This window comes from Phycodurus eques, chromosome 18 (assembly GCF_024500275.1).
Source record: "Phycodurus eques isolate BA_2022a chromosome 18, UOR_Pequ_1.1, whole genome shotgun sequence".
Classification (NCBI taxonomy): Eukaryota; Metazoa; Chordata; class Actinopteri; order Syngnathiformes; family Syngnathidae; genus Phycodurus; species Phycodurus eques.
In genome coordinates this window covers 8,852,862-8,880,153 of record NC_084542.1, presented here as the reverse complement: position 1 = coordinate 8,880,153, position 27,292 = coordinate 8,852,862, and the positions used below count along the sequence as shown (strand labels likewise).

General features: G+C 39.9%; 3 protein-coding genes across 11 annotated transcripts in view; 2 read left to right on the top strand and 1 right to left on the bottom strand.

Moving 5' to 3' along the window:
- Positions 1-7,403, bottom strand: part of nbas (NBAS subunit of NRZ tethering complex) — a 163,170-nt gene extending 155,767 nt beyond the window's left edge. For 2 of the 3 annotated variants that reach the window (XM_061704379.1, XM_061704381.1), the window contains exons 1-6: positions 7,305-7,403; positions 6,847-6,898; positions 6,599-6,635; positions 5,426-5,503; positions 5,121-5,168; positions 2,976-3,019 (exon numbers count right to left, since the gene is read on the bottom strand). In XM_061704379.1, the coding sequence (XP_061560363.1) occupies positions 2,976-3,019; positions 5,121-5,168; positions 5,426-5,503; positions 6,599-6,635; positions 6,847-6,898; positions 7,305-7,397 (352 nt within the window). In that variant the 5' untranslated portion in view covers positions 7,398-7,403. The remainder of the gene's footprint in view (positions 1-2,975; positions 3,020-5,120; positions 5,169-5,425; positions 5,504-6,598; positions 6,636-6,846; positions 6,899-7,304) is intronic. The other variant, XM_061704380.1, reaches the window with a different exon arrangement.
- A 694-nt stretch (positions 7,404-8,097) lies between these two features.
- On the top strand, positions 8,098-20,530 carry ddx1 (DEAD (Asp-Glu-Ala-Asp) box helicase 1). Its single transcript, XM_061704890.1, has 26 exons — positions 8,098-8,178; positions 8,267-8,318; positions 8,405-8,468; positions 9,062-9,091; positions 9,186-9,282; positions 9,877-9,924; positions 10,020-10,103; positions 12,019-12,102; positions 12,239-12,315; positions 12,395-12,467; positions 12,820-12,896; positions 12,983-13,097; positions 13,781-13,919; positions 14,731-14,791; positions 14,873-14,971; positions 15,066-15,155; positions 16,333-16,521; positions 16,653-16,704; positions 16,791-16,937; positions 17,022-17,113; positions 17,187-17,259; positions 17,980-18,052; positions 18,140-18,182; positions 19,164-19,259; positions 19,417-19,537; positions 20,164-20,530. The coding sequence occupies exons 1-26, from the start codon at positions 8,163-8,165 to the stop codon at positions 20,292-20,294; spliced, it is 2,223 nt and encodes a 740-aa protein (XP_061560874.1). The 5' UTR covers positions 8,098-8,162; the 3' UTR covers positions 20,295-20,530.
- Positions 20,531-21,750: 1,220 nt separating this feature from the next.
- itsn2a (intersectin 2a) overlaps positions 21,751-27,292 on the top strand; it is a 38,799-nt gene continuing 33,257 nt past the window's right edge. For 3 of the 7 annotated variants that reach the window (XM_061703742.1, XM_061703741.1, XM_061703737.1), the window contains exons 1-2: positions 21,751-21,839; positions 25,691-25,751. In XM_061703742.1, coding sequence (XP_061559726.1) covers positions 25,745-25,751 — 7 coding nt within the window. In that variant the 5' untranslated portion in view covers positions 21,751-21,839; positions 25,691-25,744. The other 4 variants (XM_061703743.1, XM_061703739.1, XM_061703738.1 and 1 more) reach the window with 3 other exon arrangements.

Genomic DNA, 27,292 nt, shown 5'->3' with positions numbered 1-27,292 from the left:
GCGGGGGAACACTGTACAGTGGTGCCTTTAGATACGAGTTTAACTTTTTCGGTGACAATGCTCATAACTCAGGGCACTCGTATCGCAAATCATCTTTGCCCGTTGTAATGAATGGAAAGGCCATTAATCCGTTACAGCCTCCCCACAAAATAAAGCAAAAATGTTTGTGATGTGTTTTTTAATGAAGAGAATGGCACTTATAATATTGTACTTCATAAAAACATAACAATAACATATTTAAATACAGGGTAAAGAGTTAAACAGTTTGTGCTGTGTTGCAGTTGTGATGAGATGATTGCACCTCTTTGTGGTGTGTGTGACTTGGTCACCAGGCGGAAGTATAATACAGTACATGAACACAGATGAAGAGGAGTTTCACCCGACTAGTCAAAGTGACTCAGTAATCTGCAGTAATATTTGTCTTTTGTCACAGAGGATAAAGAGTAAATGCCTGTGATTACTGTCATAGTGTCTGTCTACATGTGTTGATGTGCCGTTTGTGTTCAAATAACCATTCCTTAAAGCGTTACAACACCGCCACATAGATGCTATTCGTGTCGCTCTGTGGCATTTCTCATTATGTGTTAAAATAGATTAAGATAGAGGACTTAAGGTAAAGTTATGTGGCTGTTTCAAATACACAATGTGTAATTTTCTGTGTTTTATGATTAGTTGGACAGTAAACTTCAACTGGGAGTGGCAATAAACAGCTCGAAGCCTCTCTTTGGAAGATTTGTTCACCTTGCCAAACTGTTGCTTGTTGTGAAGTGGAGTTGTCACTATACTGCACTCGTATCTCAAATGTTTGCTCGCAAGTAAAAGCAAAAAATTTACCGAACGGCTCATATCTCGAAAACATCTTCAGTTGGGTCACGCGTCTCTCAAGACACCACTTTATATGTAAAATTGTTTGACTAACATTGTATATTTTAGTTGTATTATTTTCATTTCAATTTACAAATGATCTCATGAGACAAATATGAAAGAAAATCAATATTTCATAATTTTGATTGACCAATTTTAGGCTAAATTTACACCAACAAATATTAGAGGACTCTAAATGCTTAGCTTTGTGGCTTTCACATGGTCACGCTACCATGTAGTTCGACAACTGGACACCAGTGGTCACTTGAAAGTAGCTCTGGATCTTCACCCAGGGTAGCTTGCAAGTCATGGGTGGAGAAACCCTGTTTGGGAGCAGTTATGTAAATTCTTAGCACGTTTACTTAACAACCTGACCAAATTCAGAAGGGCTCGCTCACAGACGCATTTTCGGAAATAGGTAGCTAACAAAAGATTGACTTGATTGCTTAATTTAACACTTGATGGTTTGGCAGGCATTTAAAAAGCAATTGCTCTGTCATATGTCCCCTGTTGTGTAGTTTGAATTTTGTTAGTAGCATTATAATGTCCACAAAATTGAAAAATATACAGTATTTCAGTTTTTTGCATTTGCTTTTAAAGGAAACCTGGCCTTAATGCTTTGGTGTCTGCATTATTGCGCATGTTCACTCCCGCCATACCTGTCTCTCTCCCTCCCTTAAGCTCGCCAGCCTCCCGCCTGCCCGCTTACATAATTCATCGCTGTTGAGCTGTGATAAACGAAGCTTCTGTACATCGGAGGGGCGCGTGTCATCTTTGAGAGCTGAATTCCTACCCGACTTCCACCCACGCCGGCGGAGGAAGGGACATCCTATTTTCCGGCTTCTTATCCCCCCACCCCCATCCCCATCCTAAAAAAAAAACATTTATGTGGAAATGGAGCCCCTCTCCGTTGCGGATAGCGCGAACAATACATAATGGGAGAGGGGGTGCGCAAGATGGAGGTGGAATAGGAAGAAAAGAAGAAGAGAAATGGAATAGGAAGAAAAGAAGAGAGAACACACATGGGTCTTTGTCGCTAGGATTTGTCACCAGTCATAAAATTAGGTACACCTACACAATCGAATGACATCAATACATGGTCTGAATCAAGAATTATGCCTTTACAAAGGTAGTAATGCATTTTTAATGACACTGTCACTAGCAAAAAAAAATATTAGCAACATTTTTTCAACTTTTAAAGTGTTTTCAATGAAATGCAACATATTTACAGACAGAACTCTTAATGATGAGCACCTACAGAATTTCTCCACCCATGACTTGGAAACTAGGCTGGGTGAAGATCAAGAGCCACCTTGAAGGGATCACCTGGAGTCCTACCTTGTCAAAGCCAAAAGGCTAAGCATTGAGAGTACTCTAATATTTGTAATTGCGATGTGCAGTTAGCTAGCTAGCTATGCCTACACCCCGAAAATGCATCTTCCCTTTGGTTAGTCCGCGTGGACCGTGGCTGTGGCCTGACGCGGCCGATTTAGAGTGCCTCATTGTCGGCCATGAGTGCACACATACATCACACAGAGAAAGGGGAAAGAGTGAGGCGGGGGAATTTATTCAGATCAGACACAGGCTAATGATAGCCTGTGTCTGATCTGTGGCTGCGGGCTAGCTTGGTCACTTTAAAGAGCCTCGTTGTCATGGTGGAGAAAAGCCCCTCGACAACCTGGTGGGGTGAATTCCAGCCACTTGACGCTTTATGTGGATATATATTCGTGGCTCAAACATGTAGCTTTGTGTAGGCATAAGAAAGATGCTAAACAGAGTAGCATACATTTTTCCAGGTCATAGTGGGATGGACAGTTGACAGTTTTGAGTGGGGCGGAGTTTCATCGCATTCAGGATCACAGCCACGGCATTTTAGAGAACGGCTGATTTTTCACGATTTTGAAGCCTCATCTTATATACTTGGCGATTTTTTTAATTATTCAACTTTGGCTCTTCTGTTTGGTGTGTCAAATTTAGAAGATGTAGAATACACAATGGAAATCAGTTTATCGTTTATCAGACCAGCAAAATCAGAACCACCCCATGGAGAATGAGCCAAATAGGTTTTTGATTAAGGTTGTGTGGCTTAACACGGGTAAAGTGGCTCTTACCCTGGCACCTCCCAATGACTGTGCCAAAGTCATCTCTCACAGACCTGAAACGAAAAAGAAGCGATAGTGAAAAAACACACAACATACAATACACACACACACACACACACTGAGACAATTAGTGGGTTGTAACGCACTCAATGGATCAAGGTGAGTGGGCGTGGAACAGAGCCTGGCGGACGAGACCTTCGTCCAACCGAGCGCCCCACAACGGCTCCAAGGAGAAGCTTTCAAATAAACGCTGCGATTTACCAAAAGTCCCACAGCGCTGACATTCAGTCACAATGTTCCCTTTTCAGCGATTCCTTCAACACATTTACAGTGGACACCCGCGATCTCACGGCTTATCGGTTGCGCCCCCGCCATTTTTTTATGGGTATTTACAGCACACAGGCAAGTCTGAATTTAGAGTTGTGTGCCTTCAGTGTAGTACCACAACATGCTGATCAAGACTGAGTTCTACTGGAAGGTCCCCAACTCAACTCCAGTAATAGTGGTTGTTCCCACAAAGCAGAGACAATATATGCCTGTGAGTATTGTTGTATGCTTTCTTAGTATGTGTTGTTCCTCCATTTGTGTTAAAGTAACAGTTGTTTCAAGTTTTAGAATTAGCGTAACATTCGTGCTAATTTCCGTTAACCCATCTATGGCATTTCTCATTACAGTGGACCCCTGCGATAGGGACCAAGCTTGACCGCAAATAGTGAAAAATCTGTGAATAATTGACATTCCCTAATAACTTCCATGAAAAAATAACTCGGAAAAAACTCAGGTACCGGGTAAAATGTATAATATATATTATATAATATTTTATATAACAAACATTATTGGGATCAGGTAAAAAAATGTGTATAAAGTACCCGCAAATAACTGGTGAGAGGTTCAAAAAATATATATAATCTGCGAATAGGTGAACTGCGAATACCGAACAGCAAACATGCAGGGGTCCACTGTATATGTTAGCATTAGGCTAATGGTTTTCAGTTAGACAAAATTATGGTGTTTGGTTGAACATTTGTGTTTAAATATACAATGTTCAATTCTGTCACTGATGGTGTAGTGGTACACTCGCCTGACTTTGGTGCAGGCAGCGTGGGTTCAGTTCCCACTCAGTGACGGTGTGAATGTGGGTGCGAATGATTGTCCGTGTCTATATGTGCCCTGCGACTGACTGGCGACCAGTTCAGGGTGCAGTCCGCCTTTCGCCCGAAGTCAAATGGGATAGGCTCCTGCGCCCCGTGACCCTAACCAGGATAAGCGCTGTTGAAAATGGATGGATGGATGTTCAATTCTGTTTAGTTTTATTTCTTAGTTTTACAGTAGACTTAAATTGGGAGTGTCAAATAAACAGCTTGAAGCAAGCACCCTTTGCCACTTATTAGGATAGGTTTTGTTTTTTTTCCTTTCCTCAAAGTGATGTTATATAGTAGTTTCCCAGCGAGAAAGTGAGAACAGGCACAAAGGAATACTTGAATTTAAATTGTTGTTTTTTTGTGGGGGGTAAAAACAGTGTATTGTAGAAAAACATAGTAAAACAAAATAAGAGGATGCAAATAAATAAACTGGCCAAAGTGTAATTACTGCACGTACTGCGGTATTTGTGTGTTGGGCGTATGCCTTTCAAGTGCAAGGCCTAGTGAGCGACATCAGGGGTTGGAGTTGGATTGGCCGCTTACTTAGTCTGTATGTAAAAGTCTGGATGTGACTTGTGGCCTACAGCAGCACCTTCCTGTTCTCATTTTGTATTCTTGTGTTTGTCTCGTTAAAAAAACAAAAAACAAAAAAAAGAAGCTAAAAGTGCATCGGCAACGTCGGTTCTCCTTGCCCACATGCGACGGCATTACAGTACTTTAATTGCTTTTCGTTTTTCGGCAGCATATCTAAAGTTTCCCTTTGCTCAAATTTTGACTTGCAACACAATGCAAAAAATGCATAGTCTTTATATCAATATCTTTGTAGGCTGTATTTCTGTGCTTTTCAGGTGTACCTGCATGCATTTGTCCACCAGTTATATTGCCATTGATTTTCATTTCAGTGAGGGCTCTGTCGTCGATAGATAAGTATACTGTACAACAGAGATCCCCTTCGTGACCAATTAGGTTGTGATGGAGAGAATTTGTGTTTGAGATGGCGCTCAGTGATTACCTGATCTCCACGCACTGGTCCTGAACCACCGCCAGCAGCTTGCCGTTACTGCAGATGCAAAAACACACACATGAGGGAGCTAAAATGAGGACATAGTCGATTCATCCTTGTTCGAGATGAGGGCGTTAAAAACAGAAAAGACGAGTGTAAAGGGAGCGAATCAAATGAGCCCTGTCAAGTGCATCAAACTAATGGATGATGGCGGCCATCAAATCGATAAACAAACAAAATCTAAACTTTGTGCAGCTGTCACCAGCCCAATTAAAAGATCAGCTGAACATCTGTGCGTGAGAGTGCGCAGATACCTCGCGAGCACCAGCTGCCAGCCAATCTGCTTGTTCACCAGCTGCAGGAGACCGAGTGGTAGAGAAGAGCTGGAGGGGCTGAAAGTGGCAATATCAATGTGAAAGTGGCAATATTAATGTCAAAACAATAAAAATGAACACATTCATATATTAGAGAGCACTTAGAAAACATTAACCTTCCACCAAGGCAGCAAAATTTATTTTATCATTCCCAAACATTACACAACAAATGAAGTTTTATGTTTTTGAGGAAAAACAAATTCAGATATTTTCAAGATTACTCCTAATCTTACAAGGAAAAAAAAGTTGTCTACTTTCAAGATTTAAAAGTTGTATATTTTCAAGATAAAAATTTGTATTTTCGACAAAAACGTTGTATACCTTCATGACCTAAAGCAGTATATTTTGGGGATAAAAAGTGGTATATTTGAGCTAAAAGTGGTATATATTCAAGAAAAAAAGTTGTACATTTGAGATAAAAGTTTGTGTATTTTTGAGGGGGGGGAATTGTAGTTTCGAGATAGTCATATATTTTCCAAAATAGGATATTATATATTTTCAAGTCATATGTTTAAAAAAAGAAAGTTGCACATTGTATATTTTCGAGAAAAAAAGTTAGATTGTTGTAGAGTTGTATATCTTTAGCTGAATTTCACAGTCTTGTAGTTGTATATTTCAGAAAAAATAGATTAAAAGTTTTATATTTTCGAGCTAAAAAGGGGACTAAATCAGTCATAGGAGCCATTAATTGCTATGATAATATGACAATAAGGCTCGTTTATTATTACCGACAATACGCCATAAGGCTTTAGTATGTTGTACAGTCCCCGCCAGAGACGACATGTCGCCAGAATTGCCCTCGCAACTGCTTTTCTGTGAAAGCATAACTCGACGAGATTTATATTGCTCATCCTTACGGAGTACATAAAGTAGAAACTTCCTTCACTTGCCATCATAAACGCATGACTTTGTTCCCATAATATTACAACTTCAATTTTGAATTTTTTTTTTTTTTTTTATTCTCATAAGATTATGTTTTTTAATCTCGTACAGTCAATCTTTTGTTTTCAATGTGACCCGAATATTCCTTTGTGGATTTATTCAACTATTTTTTATAATAATTTTAAAACGAATGATGTGGGACTTTTTTTTTTTTTTTAATTATAAACTTACCTGTACCACAAATACTGCAGGATAAGGCGAAATGGGCCTGGAAGAAATGCATTAATTAGCACATGTCTTCTTTACATTAAGACAAAACGCTTAAACTGCACACAAAACAAGCCAATGAGCAAAATTATGAATGAATTTCATTTTTAATGTATTTCATGAATATGAAAAAAAATTAATTAAAAAATGTTTAAAAATGAATTAATGAATTGAATGAATTGATGCTAATTACAATTTTTTAAAAGTCTTACCTGTCACTGCTTTTGCAACAAGGGAGGTATTATGTTCCTTGTTGCCTCGGAGCTGCAAATAAAATATATTTTAAAATGTTTTATGTAAATGACCATTATTGTGTATCTGTATGCAATTTGAAGGCGAACTTATAGACTTATTGATTTAATAGCTCTTTGGTTGAATGGCACATGAATGCACCTGATTGCCTGATAACGTTACATAAGGAGTAAAGTATCCATCAATAGGAACGTTTATGGATGCATTTCTTGTTTTAAAGAAGAAACAAGAAATGTGTTTTTTAAAGAAATGGAAAAAGTTAAGAAGACAACTTATAGAATGTTTACGCTACGTGGCTCTGCAATGGCTTGACCACCACGTCACTATTTCACGTCGCAGCTCCTTCTCACGAGTCACGACGGCACAAACGCAAGAAAAGGAAGGCTGCGGCACAAGCTGGGAATGGCAGCCAACAAACCTGAGTGTCACTCTCCGGAAGCCATTCGGTAATAACGAGCAAATCGTATAAAATGTTCTCATCTTCGCCTTCGACTAAGCTATCTTCCGCCATGTTGACTGGAGAGAACAGCTGTCAAAGCGGACTACGGCAAATCGTGTGGGATAAAAAAGAAAAAAAAAAAAAAAGAAATAATAATAACAATTTAAAATAAACGTGCAAGGCGGTTTGCAGCATGATAGTTTTAAAATACACGAAAAGTATTAATTATAATACCCAAGTTAATCATTCTCTTTGATTTACTCCCCTTGCTCATACTTTACAAATGCTTATTAATCCATTCCATTTCATTGCATAGTTCACAGTTCCCATTTCAATTCTTAGCAATAATAATAATATTTTTTTAAATAATTTCTATCTTGATAAATATTTTATTTCCTCGTTGATTTGTTCCATAATTACATTTTTAATTATGAAGTTGTAGCACTTTTCACCACAATAACTTTTGATCCATATTTGAATAATTGCCCTTTTTTTCATTAACAAATATAATATTTAATTATTAAGCTCCTAACATGCCGTTTGATTTCGGGACTGAGTTTCTATTTCTTTTCTTTTTTTTTTATTTCCCCGTGTTCAGGGATTTAAAATGTTAGCAAGCTGCATTTTAAAAAATTAATAATCTAATAGTAGACTTGCTCTACGGTTTAATTATTCGATAGTAATCATTTGGAATTTTAATAATCGTGTGTTTTCTTAAATTAATGATGTACAGACTGTAATTTATATGGCAGCCCTGTTTCCATTCGGTCCACTAAAAAGGGTGCACCAGTTGTTTAGTCGTGTCAACGTTCGATCAGGCAGGTTCTCGAAGCAATAATGGCAGCCTTTTCTGGTGAGGTGAACTTCAAACGTTACCACGCGATGAATGTAACGTGTTTTACTGACCTAACATAATTGTAAATTATCGTTGTGTCGTGTAGAAATGGGCGTTATGCCCGAAATCGCGCAGGCTGTGGAGGAAATGGATTGGCTGTAAGTTACTTGTCACCGCCTCTATGCACTTAGCTGTGCCATTCAGAATGAATAAATATGATTTTGTTGCCATTGCTGTATGCCAGGCTTCCTACTGACATCCAAGCTGAGTCCATTCCGTTGATTCTGGGTGGAGGAGATGTCCTCATGGTGAGGCAAGCAGTATTTATCAGTGGTGGGCCGGGAATTTGGTAGCTGGGCCTGCAGTGGAATTCAACTCTTAACGCCACCACTATCACGTCACAATTATACAAACCATTACTACTATACAAAAACGCAACATGACAGCACGCAGCTGTGCCACGTGCATGATCTGGAAAATTCACAATCGATCTTTATCAAATAACGTGACAAAAACCTAAAAAAAAAGATGAGATATAACACTCACCAGAGATGCTGATTATTAAAGGTATTAATGTGTGCAGATCGAAGTTGTCTGTAACAAATTTTGCTCAGACCAGCCAATCAATGCTGACATCGTTGAGGGCTAAACTTGAAATCCGACTGGTGAAAGAAACAGTCCCATTGCTAATACAGTTCAAGTTACATCAACCAGCACTACTGATTCCAAAGGCCCTGGATTGTTAGATGGGCATGGCAGCACATTGAGGCTGAAATCTGATTGGATTAAAAAAATTAATCGGGCATACACGTATGTACTGAAAGCAGTTTAATGGCGAGAAAATTTGACTTTTTCTTCTACCCGTCCCCGTCCCCCGTCCCCGTCCCCTTCTCTCCTGAAGGCAGCAGAAACTGGGAGCGGTAAAACAGGAGTGAGTATTGAGCAAATTGTTTTAAACTGACTTTCATGTATAATGTAAAAGGATGTACAGTACTGCATAATATAAAATATGATTTCACTGTTAGGCCTTTAGCATTCCTGTAATCCAGATTGTACATGAAACGCTGACTGACCAGCAGCAGGGCAAGAAAGGCAGAGCCAACATCAAAACTGGCGGAGCTGGTGAGAATATTCTTTACTTAGTCACTCGATTGCGAAAACTAAAGTGGAGATATATTATGGAAAATTGATTTTGCTTGTATACTAAACGTTGGGTCTCAGGATTACATTGAAACCCATCAAGTGTGAAATTAACTCATTCACTGTCAGCTGTTTTCAAAGCAGAGTTCCCCAGTCTCCATATTGCCAGTTGTTTTAGAGCATTTTGACTGATCTTTCAAGACCCACAAAATATTGTTCTGTGAAAATATAAGCACCGAATCTACCAAAAAAAAGAGTAGTCTTCTTTCACCAGAAAGTTTTTGTGGTTTTTCCGTTCTTTACTAATCAGCAGGAGAACATGGGTTAGTCCTTAAATCCAAAGTGATGCAATGCCACCATCTACAGGAATCTGTTCATAATTACATTGGTATACAAACCTGAATTTTGCACATAGGCTCCTCACCTTTTCCACTCGTACACATTGAAACACTTACTTGACGGAAATATGCGTCGGTAGCAGTAAACAGTTGGATTCCAGTTGACCAATATGAACATCCACAGCAGTGAATGAGTTAAGCTCTGGTTATCATGCTGATATTGTGTCTTCTTTGTCAGTCTTCAATAAATGGCAGATGAACCCTTACGACCGCAGCACTGCCTTTGGTAAGAAGAGCAGCAACAACAACAACAACAAAAACGTTCAATGTTGCAGTTTTTACAAACCTGTCCCTGTTGGCTGCTTGTTGCTTTTTTTTCAGCAATTGGCCCGGATGGACTGTGTTGCCAGAGCCGAGAGTTTAAGGAATGGCACGGCTCCCGCTCCACAATGGGCATTACCAAAGGTGAGCCATTGCATTGCAACCCACCCATCCATCCATCCATCCATCCATTTTCCTCCACTTAATCCGAGGTCGGGTCGCAGGTGCAGCATCTTGAGCAGGGAAGCCCTGACCACCTCACCCGCAGAGAGCCGTAGTCTCTCCAGCGTGTTTTAAGTCTTCCCTCGGGCCTCCTCCCGGTGGGACGTGCCTGGAACACCTTACCAGTGAGGCGTCTGGGAGGCATCCTAACGAGATGCCCAAGCCACCTCATCTTGCTCCTCTCGATGCAGAGGAGCAGTGGCTCGACTCTGAGCGCCTCCCGGAAGACCGTGCTTCTCACCCTATCTTTAAGGGAGAGCTCGGACACCCTACGGAGGAAGCTCATTTGGGCCACTTGTATCCGCGATCTTGTTCTTTTCGGTCACGTCCCACAGCTTGTGACCATAGGTGAGGGTATGTTAGATATATTGTAGAAGTTATCATTTATTTGCTTAGCTTGCATTAGTATTATGGACAATGTTTAGAAAGAAAGATGTCTCTCCTTCAAGAAGATGACTCAGCAGGAATCATCTGAGAGAAGGACGTGGCCGGGACGTGGCAGGTGCCATGTTTTCACCTTGAAACCCTACCCTTAGTGTGTTGTGTCTTGTAGCTTAGTACGTTATGTCTTGTAAACTTAGAAACCTCCCTATTTTCAAATAAATGCAGGAGCGACGGGAGAGATTGTTTAGAGCGTGTTGAGAGGCTGTAACCTGAACAATCTCCCATGCGCCCTCCTCATGAGTAAAAAGACCAACGTCTTCATTCCTTTTGTGTTTATTCATTATAATGTTTGGTGAGATAAATCCAACAGGGTAGGAATGTAGATCAATCAGTAAATTGAGAGCTTTGCCTTTCAGGTCAGCTTCAGCTCCTTCTTCACCGTGACAGACCGATGCAGTGCATCCTCCAAAGTCAAACACTATCTATTCTAGGGGCACGTTACCCATAAGAAATACTGGAGCATGGATGTTCCCAGTGCACATGCTAGCATTAGCAACTTAACCACAACAAAAGTTCATCCATTCATCCATTTTCTGAGCCGCTCCTCCTCACTAGGGTCACGGGCGTGCTGGAGCCTATCCCAGCTATCATCGGGCAGGAGGCGGGGTACACACTGAACTGGTTGCCAACCAATCGCAGGGCACATACAAACAAACAACCATTCGCACTCACATTTACACCTACGGTCAATTTAGAGTTGTCAATTAACGTACCAAGCGTGTTTTTGGGATGTGGGAGGAAACCGGAGTACCCGGAGAAAACCCACGCATGTACGGGGAGAATATGCAAACTCCACACAGGCGGGGCCGGGGATTGAACCCCACTCCTCAGAACTGTGAGGTAAACGCTCTTAACTAGTTGTCCACCGTGCCGCCTAACAAAAGTTCAGTTATATTTAATTTCTCAGTTCAATACATCTGTGTTTAATCTCTCAGAACTGTTAATTAGTCTTTTTTCCATTGTATTTTTTTATTCATTTATGTGTCCTGCGATTGGCTGGCGACCAGTTCAGGGTGTACCCCGCCTCTCGCTCGAAGATACCTGCGATAGGCTCCAGCATAACCATGACCCTAGTGAGGATAAGCGGGCCAGCAAAATAAATTTTATCCCTCTTTTTTTTTTTTTTTTTTTTTTTTTTAATACATAAGAGGATTGTGGTTGTCACCTTTACATGTGTAAAGAGAAGTTAACAGCTAATAACTGAAAATCCCCAAAAGACTCTCTATGTGATTAGTAGTAAATAAGCGGCTAACGCGAGTGGCTAACTGTGTACTGCACTACCTCGATTTGTCTCTTCAACGAACTATGATGTAGTATTAAAAAAAATCTGACTTTGACTTAATCTGGTGAATGAATTATTTTATGTATATAACCTGTCTGGTTGTGTAAGCAGGGAAGTACTACTACGAGGTCGCCTGCCACGACCAAGGGCTGTGTCGCATCGGCTGGTCCACGAGCCAGGCAGCTCTTGACTTGGGTACACTTTTTTTTGTCTTTATTTAATATGCTAACAACTAAAAGTTATCATTTTGAATTTGCATGAGCCTAAATTTTATTTGTTTCCTCCTCTTCTCTCTCTCTCTCTCTCTCTCTCTCTCTCTCTCTCTCTCTAGGAACTGACAAGTACGGGTTTGGTTTCGGTGGAACCGGGAAGAAATCGAACAATAAACAATTCGACAGCTATGGCGAGGTACAAAAAAAATTACATTCAGAGGGTCAGTGTTGCATGAAGTTATTAATCAAATGTTTCTATTTTTTGTCATTTGCAGGAGTTCACCATGCATGACACAATTGGATGCTACCTCGACATGGACAAGGGCCATATTTCGTTCTCCAAAAATGGTAGTTGTTGTTGTTGTGTATTGTTGTTCACTCTTGGGACACAATTTGGTACATCTGCTCAATGTTTAATATAATAATGCTCACTTTTGAGAGGTATTATACACGTGTTTTGATATGAGTGGCCACGGAACAAATTAATCTGTATCTCAAGCCACCGCTGTATATAATTATATTTAACCATAAATACATTATACATCAATTATAAAAAAATATGAACGTAATTTTTTTAAAAACTGGGCTCTTATTGGATTAAACGTGGTCCCTATTGCTATGGCCAGTAAGTGTGTATGTATTTTAAGTCTTAAAAGGAGTCGTAAATACCAGTTTATGCGTTTCTTTTCAAACCAACTAGGTAATGATCTGGGTTTGGCTTTCGAGATCCCTCAAAATCTCAGGAATCAGCCCTTCTTTACCTCCTGTGTGCTCAAGGTATTGCTTTAACACATTTAATATTGGTCATAAATAATAAACCGTCAACTCATAGCATACAAAATTGAATTTTTTTTGTGTGCCAGAATGCAGAGCTGAAGTTCAACTTTGGTGCGGAGGACTTCAAGCATCCGCCCAAGAGCGGCTTTATCGCCTTGGATCAGGCGCCAGACGGTCACACAGTGAAGTCTTCACAGACAGGTTAGTACCGTGCAAGATAAACGCTTTTTCGTTAACTGGAAGGAGCGAGCTTTTTATTTTGCTAAGACCAATATACAGCAGAGGTGGGAGGAAGTCACCTATGTGCAACAGAGGATGTGGCTGTGTTCAGAATGAACCAATCACATTCAAGCTCTTCTTAAATGAGAGTCAGCACATAACTGCCACTGATTAACCCTAAATAAAGTTCAGATGTTCCAGTAAGTGTTTGCTGACTTTTTGGGCTTTCTAACAGAAGCCTCTGGTTTTATGCTTACTTTTGGCCTCAAAAAGATTTTTCTACAGGTTAAGTGGAAGGAGAAAATGTTCTTTTAACAGAAAAAAGTACATTTTACAGCTATAAAAGTTGAATGAACAACAACTGAGAGTATAATACAAAATGTGTATGTACTTATAAATACTGCGCATATGGAAAATGCATTCATAGAAAACTATGCTGACCTGTCTTAAAAAAATGTATGTACTTGTTGGTTTTCTGCTGGTCAAATAAAATTAGATGTGTAACTAACCTGACTATTGGAGCATTAAATTGAACATGAAACCTTATCCATGACCTAAAAATGTAGCCACCCTTAAAAATGTTATGTTGCAAAATGTTAAGAAAATCTGCATTCCTCCTTTGCCCTTGTTACTAAAACAGCAATTCATTTTGTTTGTTTTGGTAGGAAGCGCCAAGGTGAGTCAGGTGAAGGCGTCCACCAACGCCCCCAAGGCGCTGATCATTGAGCCATCCAAGGAACTGGCTGAGCAGACCCTCAACAACGTTACGCAGTTCAAGAAATACGTGGTCAATCCCAAGCTCAGGTAACATGCAAAACTGTCAGCCAGGGATGCTTACAGCTGTTTCTAATATTTTGGACCCTCTCCCATAAATGCAAAAATTACTAATTAATTGGACTCTCTTCCACTCTGGAGTTGCCCACGGTGAGAGGTGCCGAGCAGGTGTGGGTATACTTATTGCCCCCTGGCTTGGCGCCTGTACATTGGTGCAGGCGAGAGGGTAGCCTCCCTCCGCCTTCGGGTGGTGGGACGGGTCCTGACTGTTGTTCGTGACTATGCACCAAACACCAGTTCAGAGTTACCCACCCTTTTTCTAGTCCTTAGAGGGGGTGCTGGAGAGCGCTCCCGCTGGGGACTCCATCGTTCTGCTGGGGGACTTCAATGCTCACGTGGGCAATGGCAGTGAGACCTGGAAGGGCGTGATTGGGAGGAACGGCCCCCCCGATCAGAACCCGAGCGGTGTTCTGTTATTGGACTTTGCTCACCACGATAATCTTTTAATGACCCCAGAAGGGAAATTCAGGTGTTGCAGCAGCACAAAGCTGATTTAAAAATAAATAAAACATTTAAATAACAAATGACTGCAATAAAGCTACTTCGTAAAAACCTTTATACATGACCTTTTCAAGAATAAAGTGGCAATGTTTTACTTTTGTTTCATCTAAATTTCATATTGCATTTTTTAAAATTTCATACAGCCCTTTTATTGGATTTCATTAGTAAATCGTTTTGCTTATTCGTCACTGCTTTTTCCTGATGTGCAACACAAACAGCTCACCAGCATATGTCGCCAATGCACCAGTACAGATGTTAATTGTTACGTTTGCATGTGCAGGGAGCTGCTGGTGATCGGCGGAGTGGCTGCTAAGGAGCAAATGGCCGCTCTGGAGCAAGGAGTACGTGGCCGCCATGTAAATTTAGTTGACGTGCCCTTCCTGTTCCTGTCTTTCAATTGGTGTCCCCTCCCACCCTCGTAGGTGGACATTGTGGTGGCGACCCCAGGTAGACTGGATGACCTCATATCGACCGGGAAACTCAGCCTGTCCCAAGTCCGCTTTTTGGTCCTGGACGAATGTGTACGGATGATCGGGAATCCCGTTTGGATGAGTTTGCGGTTGTTTACAGCTAAGGGCAATAAGCTGTGACTGTTCTGTTTTGTTGGTTCTCCAGGATGGCCTCCTGACAGCAGGCTACACAGATTTTATCAACAGAATCCATAATCAGATCCCTCAAGTGACATCTGACGGCAAACGGCTGCAGGTACAGCAAGGGGGTCCTCTATAACAGGGCTGGGCAAAGTATACGCAAAAGCATGTACAGCCCACTCCGTTCTTTGCATGAATTCAGTTTTATTACGTTTTTATTTCATTTCAATTGGTAGGTTGTTTTATTGTAAGTAATGAAATTGAAAGATTTTACTAAAACAGGCAAATTTATATAAGTATCCATAAAAATATTTATTTTATAAAATAATTGATAGTTATAACCAAATGTATTATAAACAATGAAAACAAACTTATTTCATTATAGGAATGAACTAATTTATAAACAATTAATTAATCAACTGATATGTATGATAACCTGTTTGTAAAATATATTTTTAAACATGTAAAATTCTCTATTTTACTACTTTTTTTATTTTCAATAAATCAGTTAACCGGTTAAATGTATGTCAATTTGTTTGTTTTAATCAAATAAGTTGATCTCATTTTATTTATCCATCCCATTTTCCGAACCGCTTACCCTCACTAGGGTCGCGGGTGCTGGTGCCTATCTCAGCTAACTTCAGGCGAGAAGCGGGGTACACCCTGAACTGGTCGCCAGCCAATCGCAGGGCACCTATGAATTAAATCAAGCAGTCTTTAATAAAATATTTTAAATATGTAAAACTGAGTAGTTTATAAAACACTTTTACTTATTTATAATTAAATTCATTATCAATAATCAAACAAATGAGACTGAATTATTATTTTATTAAAATAAACTACATACACTTAATGGATTAATTGCAAATCCAAACAATCTTGAAAAAATAAAAATTTTACACATCCCATGTTTTTACTGAATTAAATATTTGGTGAATTATTAAATTAGTTCTAAATAAACAAAAACATATTGTATAATTTTACATTCTCATATAATTTGTGAATTTATTTGAAATAAGTACACAAATATATTACTAGAATAGACAGTTTTGTCTGATTTAAAAAATATTTTTTTTAAACAATTGTTGAATTATAAAAATAAACCACAACATTAAAATTTTGAATAGATTACTTTTTTATCACTTAAAAAAAAATTAATCCCCAAATGACCTGGCCCATCCTTCTGTTTAAGATAATAAATAAATAAAATAAAAGTTTGTCCGGCTTTGCTCTATAGAATAATTATCATGTATAATGGAAATTACAAATCCCGGGCCCCTTTTTGGTTCCAGGTGATTGTGTGCTCGGCCACGCTGCACTCGTTTGACGTGAAGAAGTTGTCGGAGCGCATCATGCACTTCCCCACCTGGGTGGACCTAAAGGGTGAGGACTCTGTGCCCGAGACCGTGCACCATGTGGTTGTACCAGTCAACCCCAAGGCCGACCGCCTCTGGGAGCGTCTGGGCAAGAACCACGTCCGAGTGAGTTGGGGCTTTGGGGTGCTCCAGAGTATGTTAGCGTGTCTCGTTTCAACTGATGCTTTCAATGTGGCATGTTTTTGTTTTCGGCAAGTTAACTGTATGAGTTGTCTTGTGCTTTTCTCTTGTGCTAGACTGATGAGGTCCATGCCAAAGATAACACCAGACCAGGTGGCAACTCAGCAGGTGGGTTTCTGAGCATTTCTACTTACCACACCACCCCTTTTATAAATATGTATACGTCTCTAAATGTTCTATTTTGTGTATTCTAGAAATGTGGTCTGAGGCTATCAAGGTGCTGAAAGGCGAGTATACGGTGAGGGCCATCAAGGAGCACAAAATGGACCAGGCCATCATCTTCTGCCGCACCAAGATTGACTGCGACAATATGGAGCTATACTTCATCCAGCAAGGAGGAGGTCAATAATCAGAATTGAAGAGATTCAGTAAGACTTTTTTTTTTTTTTTTTTTTTAACTCCATAACATGGTCACTTTCCATCAGGTCCAGACAGTAAAAACCACCAGTTTTCTTGCGTCTGTCTCCATGGGGATCGCAAGCCCCATGAGAGGAAGAATAACTTGGATCGTTTCAAGGTAAAGTAGGAACTTGCAAACAGGCAGCCGATTTTGTTGCTGTCCAAGATTTGATATCCCCTTGTGTCCTCAGAGAAAGGAAGTTAGGCTCCTGATCTGTACTGACGTTGCCGCCAGAGGGATTGACATCCGGGGCGTTCCTTACGGTAACATCAATGCAGACGTGCTGTATACAGCCACATAAATATGTATATTCTGTTATGTATACATCTATACTGCAACCTGTTTAAGCGGCAGTTTCTGTTAAATGCAGGAGTATACAGTATTCTAATATTTAAGAGTGAGCTGTTACATTTTGTTCTAAATGGTACTTTTTCAGTCTCTTTGTTTACTTGTCATGTTCTATTGCAGCCTGTTTAGCAGTTGTGATTTTCAAATAGTTAGTGAGCTGTATTTCTAAATGGTCTTGCACCAAGGTTGTACATACTCCTGGTCGTGTTTTGAATTACAGCGATATATATTGTAATGTAGCGCTAAATGGTCCTTCACCAAACTTTTCCTGTTGCGATCTCATGGGCAGCCCATTTAGGCAGCAGTTTTTTGTTAAAGGCGTACGTACACAGCTCTCTGAAATTGAGGCTTTTTTTTGTTCTAAATGGAAAAAGCTTGGTGCGGGACTAGCTTCCTTTTTACATTTCGTTTCAACCTGTTAAGGCACTAGTTTATTTCAAAATATTTTTTAATTCGAAACTGTTGAGAACAAGAGTGATGCACACTTCCTGTATCAACTTAAGACTGCAGCGCATTTAGAAGGCAAACTTGTGAATTGCGACATCTAGCCAAGTAGTCAATTATATTGGTTTCTACACATTATTATGAAGCCTCATGTCCACGCTTGTCTAAAGTCTTTTCTCCGTTTTCTGAAGTGATTAACGTCACCCTGCCAGATGAGAAGCAGAACTACGTCCACCGTATCGGCAGAGTGGGTCGAGCAGAGAGGTGACGAGTTGAACGGACATGATATTTGTCTATTATCGCCTGTATCTTAAAAGTTATCGTGCGGTCCTATTTCCTTTCTAAATGCAGAATGGGGTTGGCCATCTCATTGGTTGCCATGGAGAAGGAGAAGGTAAGGCTGGATGGTAGAAAGACACAGATGCTCCATTTTTAAGTCCTGTTTTGTCTCCCTTCCATTTTACTCATTATTTCAATTTCTCCAGCGTCCCATTTATGGAGTTTTGTGTTAAAGGCATGAAAATACGATATTGCTAAATTTAGACTGAGCTTTAATTTTTATTGCTCAATGGCCCTGCAAAAAACCTTTTCCCTCTGTATACTTCGGTTCTCGACTCATACTGCAGTCTGTTAAATAGAAGTCAGGATATTCAAATATTTACATTGAGCAATGTTTTCTTTTAGTTCTACTGTTTAAGAAATATGTATACATTATACAGTGTTCCAATATTTTGAGTGAACGGTTATTTTTAGTTCTATATTCTCCAAAAACATGTTTCAGTTATCCAGGAGCCCATTTAGGAAACAGTTGTGTGTTAAATGCTTGCATGTACGTATGCCAATATTTAGACTGTGGTCCTGCAACCAATTGTTTATCCTTCTCCATTTACTTTGTCTCAGCTGTAGTGTAGCTCGTTTAGACAGAGTTTGCAATATTCAAATAATTATAGTAAGGTGTATTTTTTGTACTTGTGAACTAAGAACTATGTTATAGTGAATGAAGGAGCTTCAATTAGACAGGCCAAAGCACTTTCTAATTGAAAAGTAGTGCTTTGGCTCCATCTTGTGGCATCTTTAGGCAATTATAAATGTCTATTTGCATAAAGGGAAGAGAGAAATACAGTAATTCCCTTTAAATACATTCCTGTTTACTTGTTTCTATTTCTACTGCAGCCCCTTAAGGCAGCAGTTGTGGGATTCTAGCATTTTCAGTGAGCTGTTTATTTTATTTTTTCAGTGAGCTGTGTATTTTTTATCCGTCCCCCTACAGTAACCCATTTAGCTGCAGCAATGATGTCTTAACAGTGTTTGGAAGGGTTTTTATTTTTGTATTTTTAATTTTTTTGCAATGGACTGAATATTTGCGGTGACACAGGTCTGGTACCATGTCTGCACAAACCGAGGCAGAGGTTGCTACAACACCCGACTGAAGCAGGACGGAGGCTGCACCATCTGGTACAATGAGAAAGAGGTGACTGATGCCCTCACATTCAGGAGTTCGTTGTTTTTTTCGGTTATTGGTTTGTTGATGTGACAGAAATCATTGTCTCTTTTTTTTTTTTTTTTTTTTTTTTTTTCTCCCCCCCTCTCTCTCTCCTACCCCCATTTCCTCCCCCTCTCCATCACAGCTCCTGTCAGAAATTGAGGAACACCTCAAATGCACCATCACTCAGTGCGAGCCGGACATCAAGGTACCCTTGGACGACTTTGACGGGAAGGTCACTTATGGCCAGCGCAAGGCACTTGGAGGTACACATTTTATGGTCTAGGGTCCAAATTGTGGCAATCGGTTTAAAAACCTTTAACAACTGTACATGGCATGTTTTCGGTAACAATTCTGTTAACGACCCTGTAACTGAATTCAGAGAGATGTTTCTAAATACATTATAAATGTTTGAAGATATTTGCTGAAAACTGAAAAACTAATCTCTAGTAGTACAAAATTCAGTATCATTGCTAATATAGTTTTAAATTATGTGGGCCAGCACTACTGATTATCAACTTATTTTGTTACTGACCGTACATTTTTTTTTTTTGCTTATTTGTGTTTGTAGTACTTTGATATTTTACGGACTGAAAAGTGCACTGTAATTAATATTTATTATTATTAAGGCCATTTTTGGGTCGATTAAATTGACATGGTAATACATAGAGGATGAAATTTGATTGGACAAAAAAAATCTAGCATTCAGATGCACTAGAAGCAGTGCAGCCAAGAAAGATATCACAAAATAAAGAGAATAGCCTGTTGGGAATAAATGAATAAATTACATGGTACAAATATTAGAATTTAGGTTGGAAATGTAGGCCAGCAGAGAAAAACCTGCTGTACATGTCTAGTATTTACCGTCGCTGCTGCTGTTCTTTGGTGCTAGGTGGCAACTACAAGGGTCACGTGGATGTGCTGGCCCCAACGGTGCAAGAGTTGGCCAACCTGGAGAGAGAGGCCCAGACATCATTTCTTCACCTTGGATACCTGCCCAACCAGCTCTTCAGAGCCTTCTGAAGGCAACTTGGCTGCAGCTACCGAATGTGCTCGCCATCCATCTGCAGCACTTATGAGTGTTTCCTGTGTCCAGGCTTGTATTGCACAGTTGTCAGAAATAACACCAATATTGAAGCAAAATCTTGTTTTGTTTATGAAGAATCTGGCTCAATAAGTTTAATTACCTTATAGTGAGCAATATCCTGTAGATGCTGTGCGTTTTGAGGGTTCTCTAAATAAATTGTGGCGGTCACTCAGTGGGGAGTCATTCTTTGTATCATTAGAACTGAAAACAATAACGTTCCGGTTCACATTATTGTTTTGAAAGTGTGAGGCAAAGAGCTGTGGTCTTCTGAACTGCCATTTATTGCCAATATTTAATTCCTAGTTTTTTAAATGGACACTGTTAACCCAGTAAAGTCTGAACCACTAAATAATTGACAGAAAATATAAATTCTTCTTGTCGAAAAATACTAACTCAAACGTTTTTTTAAACTTAACCATTTCAAAACTGGTAAAAAAATTTTTTATCTTGGCCATCCTTGTACAAATATTTTTATAATATATATTTACCATTTCAAGAAAAAATAAGTACTACACATACGGTTAGTCTTACTTGACCTAATTTTCTGTGCTTGAAAATGTAACCAATTTCTTGGTCATTAGTTTGTATTTACAAAACAAAGCACCTTAATTTTAAATACCTCAAGAAAACCTACATACTGAGACTTACTGCTCAAACGCTTCTCTTTTAGTTGGTATAGTTAGAATTATTAGAATTGTTTAAAAAGGTTGATATTTTTGTGTTGCACGCAAAACCTGACTTCTTTTGTTTGGCATCTTTGTTCTGAACCAAGACAAAACAATAAATTCAAGGATCAATAATAACAAATTCAGACTAAGTGTGGGATGACATTTAAATGAATACAAATACGCAAGTGATCGGGTCAAATACAATACGAATAAGCAGGAGTTTCTGTAAATGATTGGATCGGTTACCAAAAAAATCTGCAATTATGTCAATTCAAAAATGCAGAACCTTGAATATATATATAAATTTTATATATATATATATATATGGTAAATTTTGAAATAGTCGCATTGCATTGAGACATTATTTCAAGCTCATCACTGTCAGGGCATTGTTTTATGACTTTGATTTAATCACCCCAAGAAAATTTGCAGTCAGGTGCTCAACCGCTTCCCTGCAACACTTTTAGTGTAAAGCTAATTATCTATCCGGCTTTTATTTTGAAGCCTTGCTTTGTGCTCCTTTCTCCCTTTCTGCGGTGGCGTGTGTGGGGTACCACTTTCCTCTCGCCACACCTTCCGATTTACGTACAAAACCCTTTAGTAAAGCGAGGACAGTCTGTATAATGACGTGGGGTGTTTATGTTGAAAATCCCAGCCGGACGTTGGCCGCGAAATGACTTGGGACTTGACTCCTGGGCTCCTCCCCTGGCTACCTCACACAAACTCGCTCGGTCCCTCCTTCCTTCCTCCTCCGCTAGCCAAATTGCCCTCCCGTGGATGTCTTGACTACCGGCTGGTGTTCCTGCGCAACAGGTAAATAACACCTTAAGAGTCGTCTATTATGCTGCGAAAACCGCTGTTAAAGGTTACTGTTATCCGCTTGAACGGCGAGAGAGAGATTAGTGTGTTTAACGTGTGTACTGATACACACCTGTCTTTTTTTTTTGTACACGTCTGAAGCCTACCACTTCTCATTTGCGTTTTTTTGTTTGTTTATAGCAAATACTGTCCCTTAAAACATTTAACAAACAGCAGCCTCGCTCCAAGCTTCATTCTCAAATCAAAAAATATTGGTGGGTCTCTTCCCATCTGCTTGTGCTGGGTAATGGTACAACATTAGGTACACCTGATCATGATATTGTGTACCCGAAAAAAAAATTTCACCCAAAAAACAAGTTTACTGTTGTGGTATTAATTAATACTAGTTAGTATTAATTAGAACTGTTTTAATCTATTTTATTACATTAAGTTATATATATATATATTTGCACACACATATACAGCGGCTGAAATAAGTATTTAACACGTCACCATTTTTCATTTCTAAAAGGTGCTATTGACATGACAATTTCACCAAATGTTAGGAGCAACCCAAATAATACATGCATACAAAGAAAGTAGAACAAATAAGATCCGAAATTAAGTTATCTGTAATAATGTGAAATGACAGGGAAAAAGTATTGAACACGCCAACTGGTATTTATTTAATACATTGTACAAAAGCCTTTGTTTGCAATGACAGCTTCATGATGCCTCCTGAATGGAGAAACTAGTTGCATGCATTCCTCTGGTCTGATTTTGACCCACTCCTCCACACAAGCAGTCGTCAAATCTTGAAGGTTCCATGGGCTTCTTTTATGGACCTTGAGTTTCAGTTCTTTCCATAGATTTTTAAAGTCAGGGGATTGGCTGGGCCATTCTAGCAGCGTTATTTTTTTTATTTGAAGCCAATTGAGAGTTTCGTTTGCAGTATGTTTTGGATTATTATCCTGCTGAAATGTCCACCCTCGTTTCATTTTCATCATTCTCGTAGATGGCAGAAGATTTGCCCATTCATCCTTCCTTCAATAATGTGAAGTTTACCAATACCGTTTGTTGAAAAGCAGCCCCACACCATCATGTTCCTACCTGCGAACTTCACAGTTGGTATGGTGTTTTTAGGGTGACGTGCATTGCCATTTGTCCTCCAAACGTGGTGCGCATTATGGCATCCGAACAGTTTAATTTTGCTCTCATCTGACCAGACTATATTCTCCAAGTATTTAACTATCTTATCCCAATGTTGTTCAGCAAACTTTAAAACAAGATTTGACTTTTTTTTTTTTTTTTTTTTTTTCCATCAATCGGGTCTTGCGCGATGAGCGTGCATACAGGCCATGGCAGCGGAGTACATTACTCACTGTTTTCCTTGTGACAACAGTACCTGCTAATTGCAGGTCTTTTTGAAGCTCTCCACGGGTGGTCCTTGGCTCTTGGACAACTCTTCTGATCATTCTTTGCACTCCTCTGTCAGAAATCCTGCGAGGAGCACCTGATCGAGGCTAATTTAGGGTGGTTTTGTAGACTTCAGAATTCATTCTGCTGCTTCCATCATGAGTTGCATCATCAATAAAGACTAGTGAGCCCGTTTGAGAAGCAGCCATACAAGCCCAAGCCATGACATGACCTCTACCATGCTTCACAGATGATCTTGTGTGTTTTGGATCATAAGCAGATCCTTTATTTCTCCATGCTTTGGCCTTTCCATCACTTTGGTAGAGGTTAGTCTTAGTCTCATCAGTCCATAAAACTTTGTTCCAAAACTTTTGTGTCTCATCTCTGTACTTCTTTGCAAAATCAAATCTGGCCCTCCGATTCTTTTTGCTGATGAGTAGTTTGCATTTTGTGGTATGGCCTGTGTATTTTTTCTCACGAAGTCTTCTTCGAACAGTGGATTGTAATACCTTCACCCCTGCCCTGTGGAGGTTGGCAAACCATTTTGTCTGAAGTGGGCTTCTGGCAGTTCTCGTCACATTTGTTCACAAAACTGTGTGTTTTTAGCTATATATTTTTGGGGGGAAGGCACATCTAGATTGGGTTAGTACACATTTCGCAGTTAAAAAAAAAAAAGTCTTCTTCATCACGTTATGTGACATAAGGTACCAAAAAAAATATTGGATTAATTGCATGTGTGTTCTGTCTGTGTTGTTTACAGCCATAAGGAGCTCTAACATTGATTTACGCCTGCACCAGCACAACAGGGGGAAACTGAGTATGAGCGGGAATGCGCACACACACACACTCACGCAAGCACGCGCACGCACACACTGGCTTCTTTCTTCCCAGCAGCTTGGTATAGCTTCCTGTATTCGAACAGGATGGTCCTTTTATGCAAAGTGTGTGTGCTTGACACGTTCCCTCTCTCACACGTGCATACACACACACACACACACAAACACAGAGTGATGCATTGAAAGGCACATCCAAGTGCAGGTGTCAATCAGCATGCAGGGCGAGTCAAAGCGTCTTTGAGTTGTCGTCTGAAGTAAGCCAATGTGGCTTTATGTGACTTTCGCATCATAGCGAAAATTTCAATTCAAAATGTTTCCTGTCGAGCTGATCCATGGTGTTCTCTTACCAGAAGACCCAGAAAGAAAAAGAAGAAGGAGAGGCTGCTATTGTGTATTTGACACCGCTCTCTAGCAACACACCTTGCGGCACAAAAGTGTTTGTCAACCAGGCTGGATATGATTGCCTTGTTTGCACAAGAAGAAAAGAAAGTACAGTACAGTGGTAGCTTGACTTACAAGTATTATTTTGTTCTGGGACCAAGCTCCTAACTCAATATACTCCTATGTTAAATAAATTTTCCCCATTGAAATTCATTGAAATGCCATTAATTGTGACTTTGACGCAAATAATATTTGCTTTTGTGACACCTCAAATTCTAAAACAAAAGCAAGACTGTGAAAGGGCTTGAGGTAAAATGTGCCGTAAGCAATGCTCTTTCAGTGCATGGCTTGAGTTGAACGTCAGTGGCTTTTTTTTTACATGATCTTCGCCATTCGCACCGTGATCTCACAATTGCAGCACACACTTTCCACTACCTACCACCACACATACTATGTTTATACCATCCATATACATACTCTGTTCGAGTGTGCGGTTCCTAAACTTGTCAGAATGCAACATGTTGGGATTTCTCTCCCCCATAATTGATGTGACAAGCGATTTGCCGCCTATTCTTTAACTTCGACTCAAAAGTTGTGCTGATCTCAAATCCAAAGTGATGCGATGCTCCCATCTACTGGCATTTCTTAGTCATAACAGCAGCTTGCATTTCACAGACAACCTGGGCAAGACCCACTTCCACACCTACCTCTTGCTAAATGTGCTTGATGAAAAATGTGTGACGGGTGGCTGTAGTACATTTTTGATTATCTTTTGGTTTTGGAGCATATCAGCAATATAAATGTTAATGTCTGCGGGAAAAGAACAATCTCTAATGTTGTTCCTGAGCCAAGCAAGGAGGACGAGGCTGAGAAGGATGTCGAGGGTCGATGCACAAGCTGTAAATGTCACTGGGGAAATCAAGACTGACTGCTTGTATGCTCGGGCTCCCGCATGCTGTCGGACACGAGACGAAGACGTACGCCGCCTTCCTCCAGAGCCTCGTTTTTCCTTCGTTTTTTTATTTTATTTTATTTATTTATTTATTTTTTATTTTAATTTTTTTTTTTTTTTTTTTTTTTTTTTTTTTTTTTTAACATCCTCCTCCCTCCGCTCACTCCCCCGAGCATGCGAAACATACACTCTCTCTTACACACACTGCACACACTCGGTCCACTCACTCAGTCATGTCCCCTGCTCTCTCTCTCTCTCTCTCTCTCTCTCTCTCTCTGCAGATGTCTGCGAGCTAGCAAGCCTTGCGGAGGACTCCCCTCTCAGCACCTGCAGCCATGAACGGTAAGAAAGCAGACTTTGAACTTGAAGGGGGACAAAACATATCAAGTATGACGTGTGTACAAATTGCTTTTGGATTGCATATTTTTTAAGCTAAATATCGGTGTTGGGCAGAATCCTTGCATCTCAAAAAGGACTACTTTTCAGGAAATTGGAAAAAAAAAAACATCTTGCTTGACTTACCAAACAGCTTGGTTGAAGTTGCTATCAATTACCATTTCGTAGCAACATCAAAACAACACCGCCACGAAATCGTGTTCAATCACTAATTTAATATGCTAAAAAAATCGCTATTTTATTAAGATGTCATTGATTAAAATGGTAGAACGAAACACAACGCTGGTGCCAGCCGTCTACATCTAACTGCGCTTCTGCCGACCACCCAACCACATAAATAAAATGATAAGCTGAGCAGTTCAATTTGCGTAAATAAATTTGCACCCACTTACCCTCGTGTCTGACCAGTTTCTTCCATACCGAAGCATTTACAGCCTTACATTTTTAACAAAACGGGCTTACTCAAATGTATCGAAGCAAACTATTTTCCCTTATTATTGTATAAAAAACAGACAGACTTTCAATCTCGAGTTTACAATGCCGCAGGGCTCCCGTAGTGGGAGAGAAGAGGTGGAGTTTTACGACACTTTGCAGACAGTTGAGCGTTCAAGAGAGTTAATAGATTTGTTCTCAAGCTATTTTGAAAACTTTATTTTGAAGAATGTATTTTGATCGGGAAAAACCTAGCTCAGAACCTCCCAAGTGACATGTATTTCAGTTTGGAAATAACTTGCATACAATATAACATTGTGGCTTGTTACAATGCTGCGTGGGTAGTAACTCTGGGAAACCAGCTAGCCACAGTGTTAATGTCAAAAAGTTTATGTCAAGCCCTGATCACGAAGGAAAAGTTCCACATCCACCCGCTAGACATGGGCCGGTTTCTCAGTCCAGTGAAACATCTGGACTGAGAGATAAGCTTTGGATGTTGGGGAGGGGTTCTGCCTGGGTTGTTAGTGGAATTTTCAGAGAGTCTATCCCACATGTACACACACACTTTTGACATTTTTTTTAGGCATGGCTATCATGAGTAGACCCGCAAAAAAGTCTCAAGAAGCCATGCCCAAAAGGAAACAGGAAGTCTGTCATTTTGGTTTGAAGTGTTAATTTTAAGGTCATTTTTGAAAATTCCAGGTGTCCCTAAAAAAAAATTTGCCCCCATAGCCGTTTTGCCTTAGCAACATGAAGTTTGTTATGATTGTCTATTATAAGTAGACCCACAAAAAGTCCCCAGACATGCTCAAAAAGACAGAGAGAGGTCTTCCATTTTAGTTTGAAAGGTTTATTTTGATTTGCCATAAAACAAGAAACAAATAACAGAGCTCCACACAGTCAGCTCAGCTATCAACCAAACATGCTGTGTGTAATGAAGTCCTGTCCAGGATGTGATCAACTTTAGCATCCCCCATAGAAGCCACACTTGTCCCACTGTGTTGCTGCCATGATGTCTCCCCGGTAGCTGTACACGTCCCAAACAGGTTTACGTA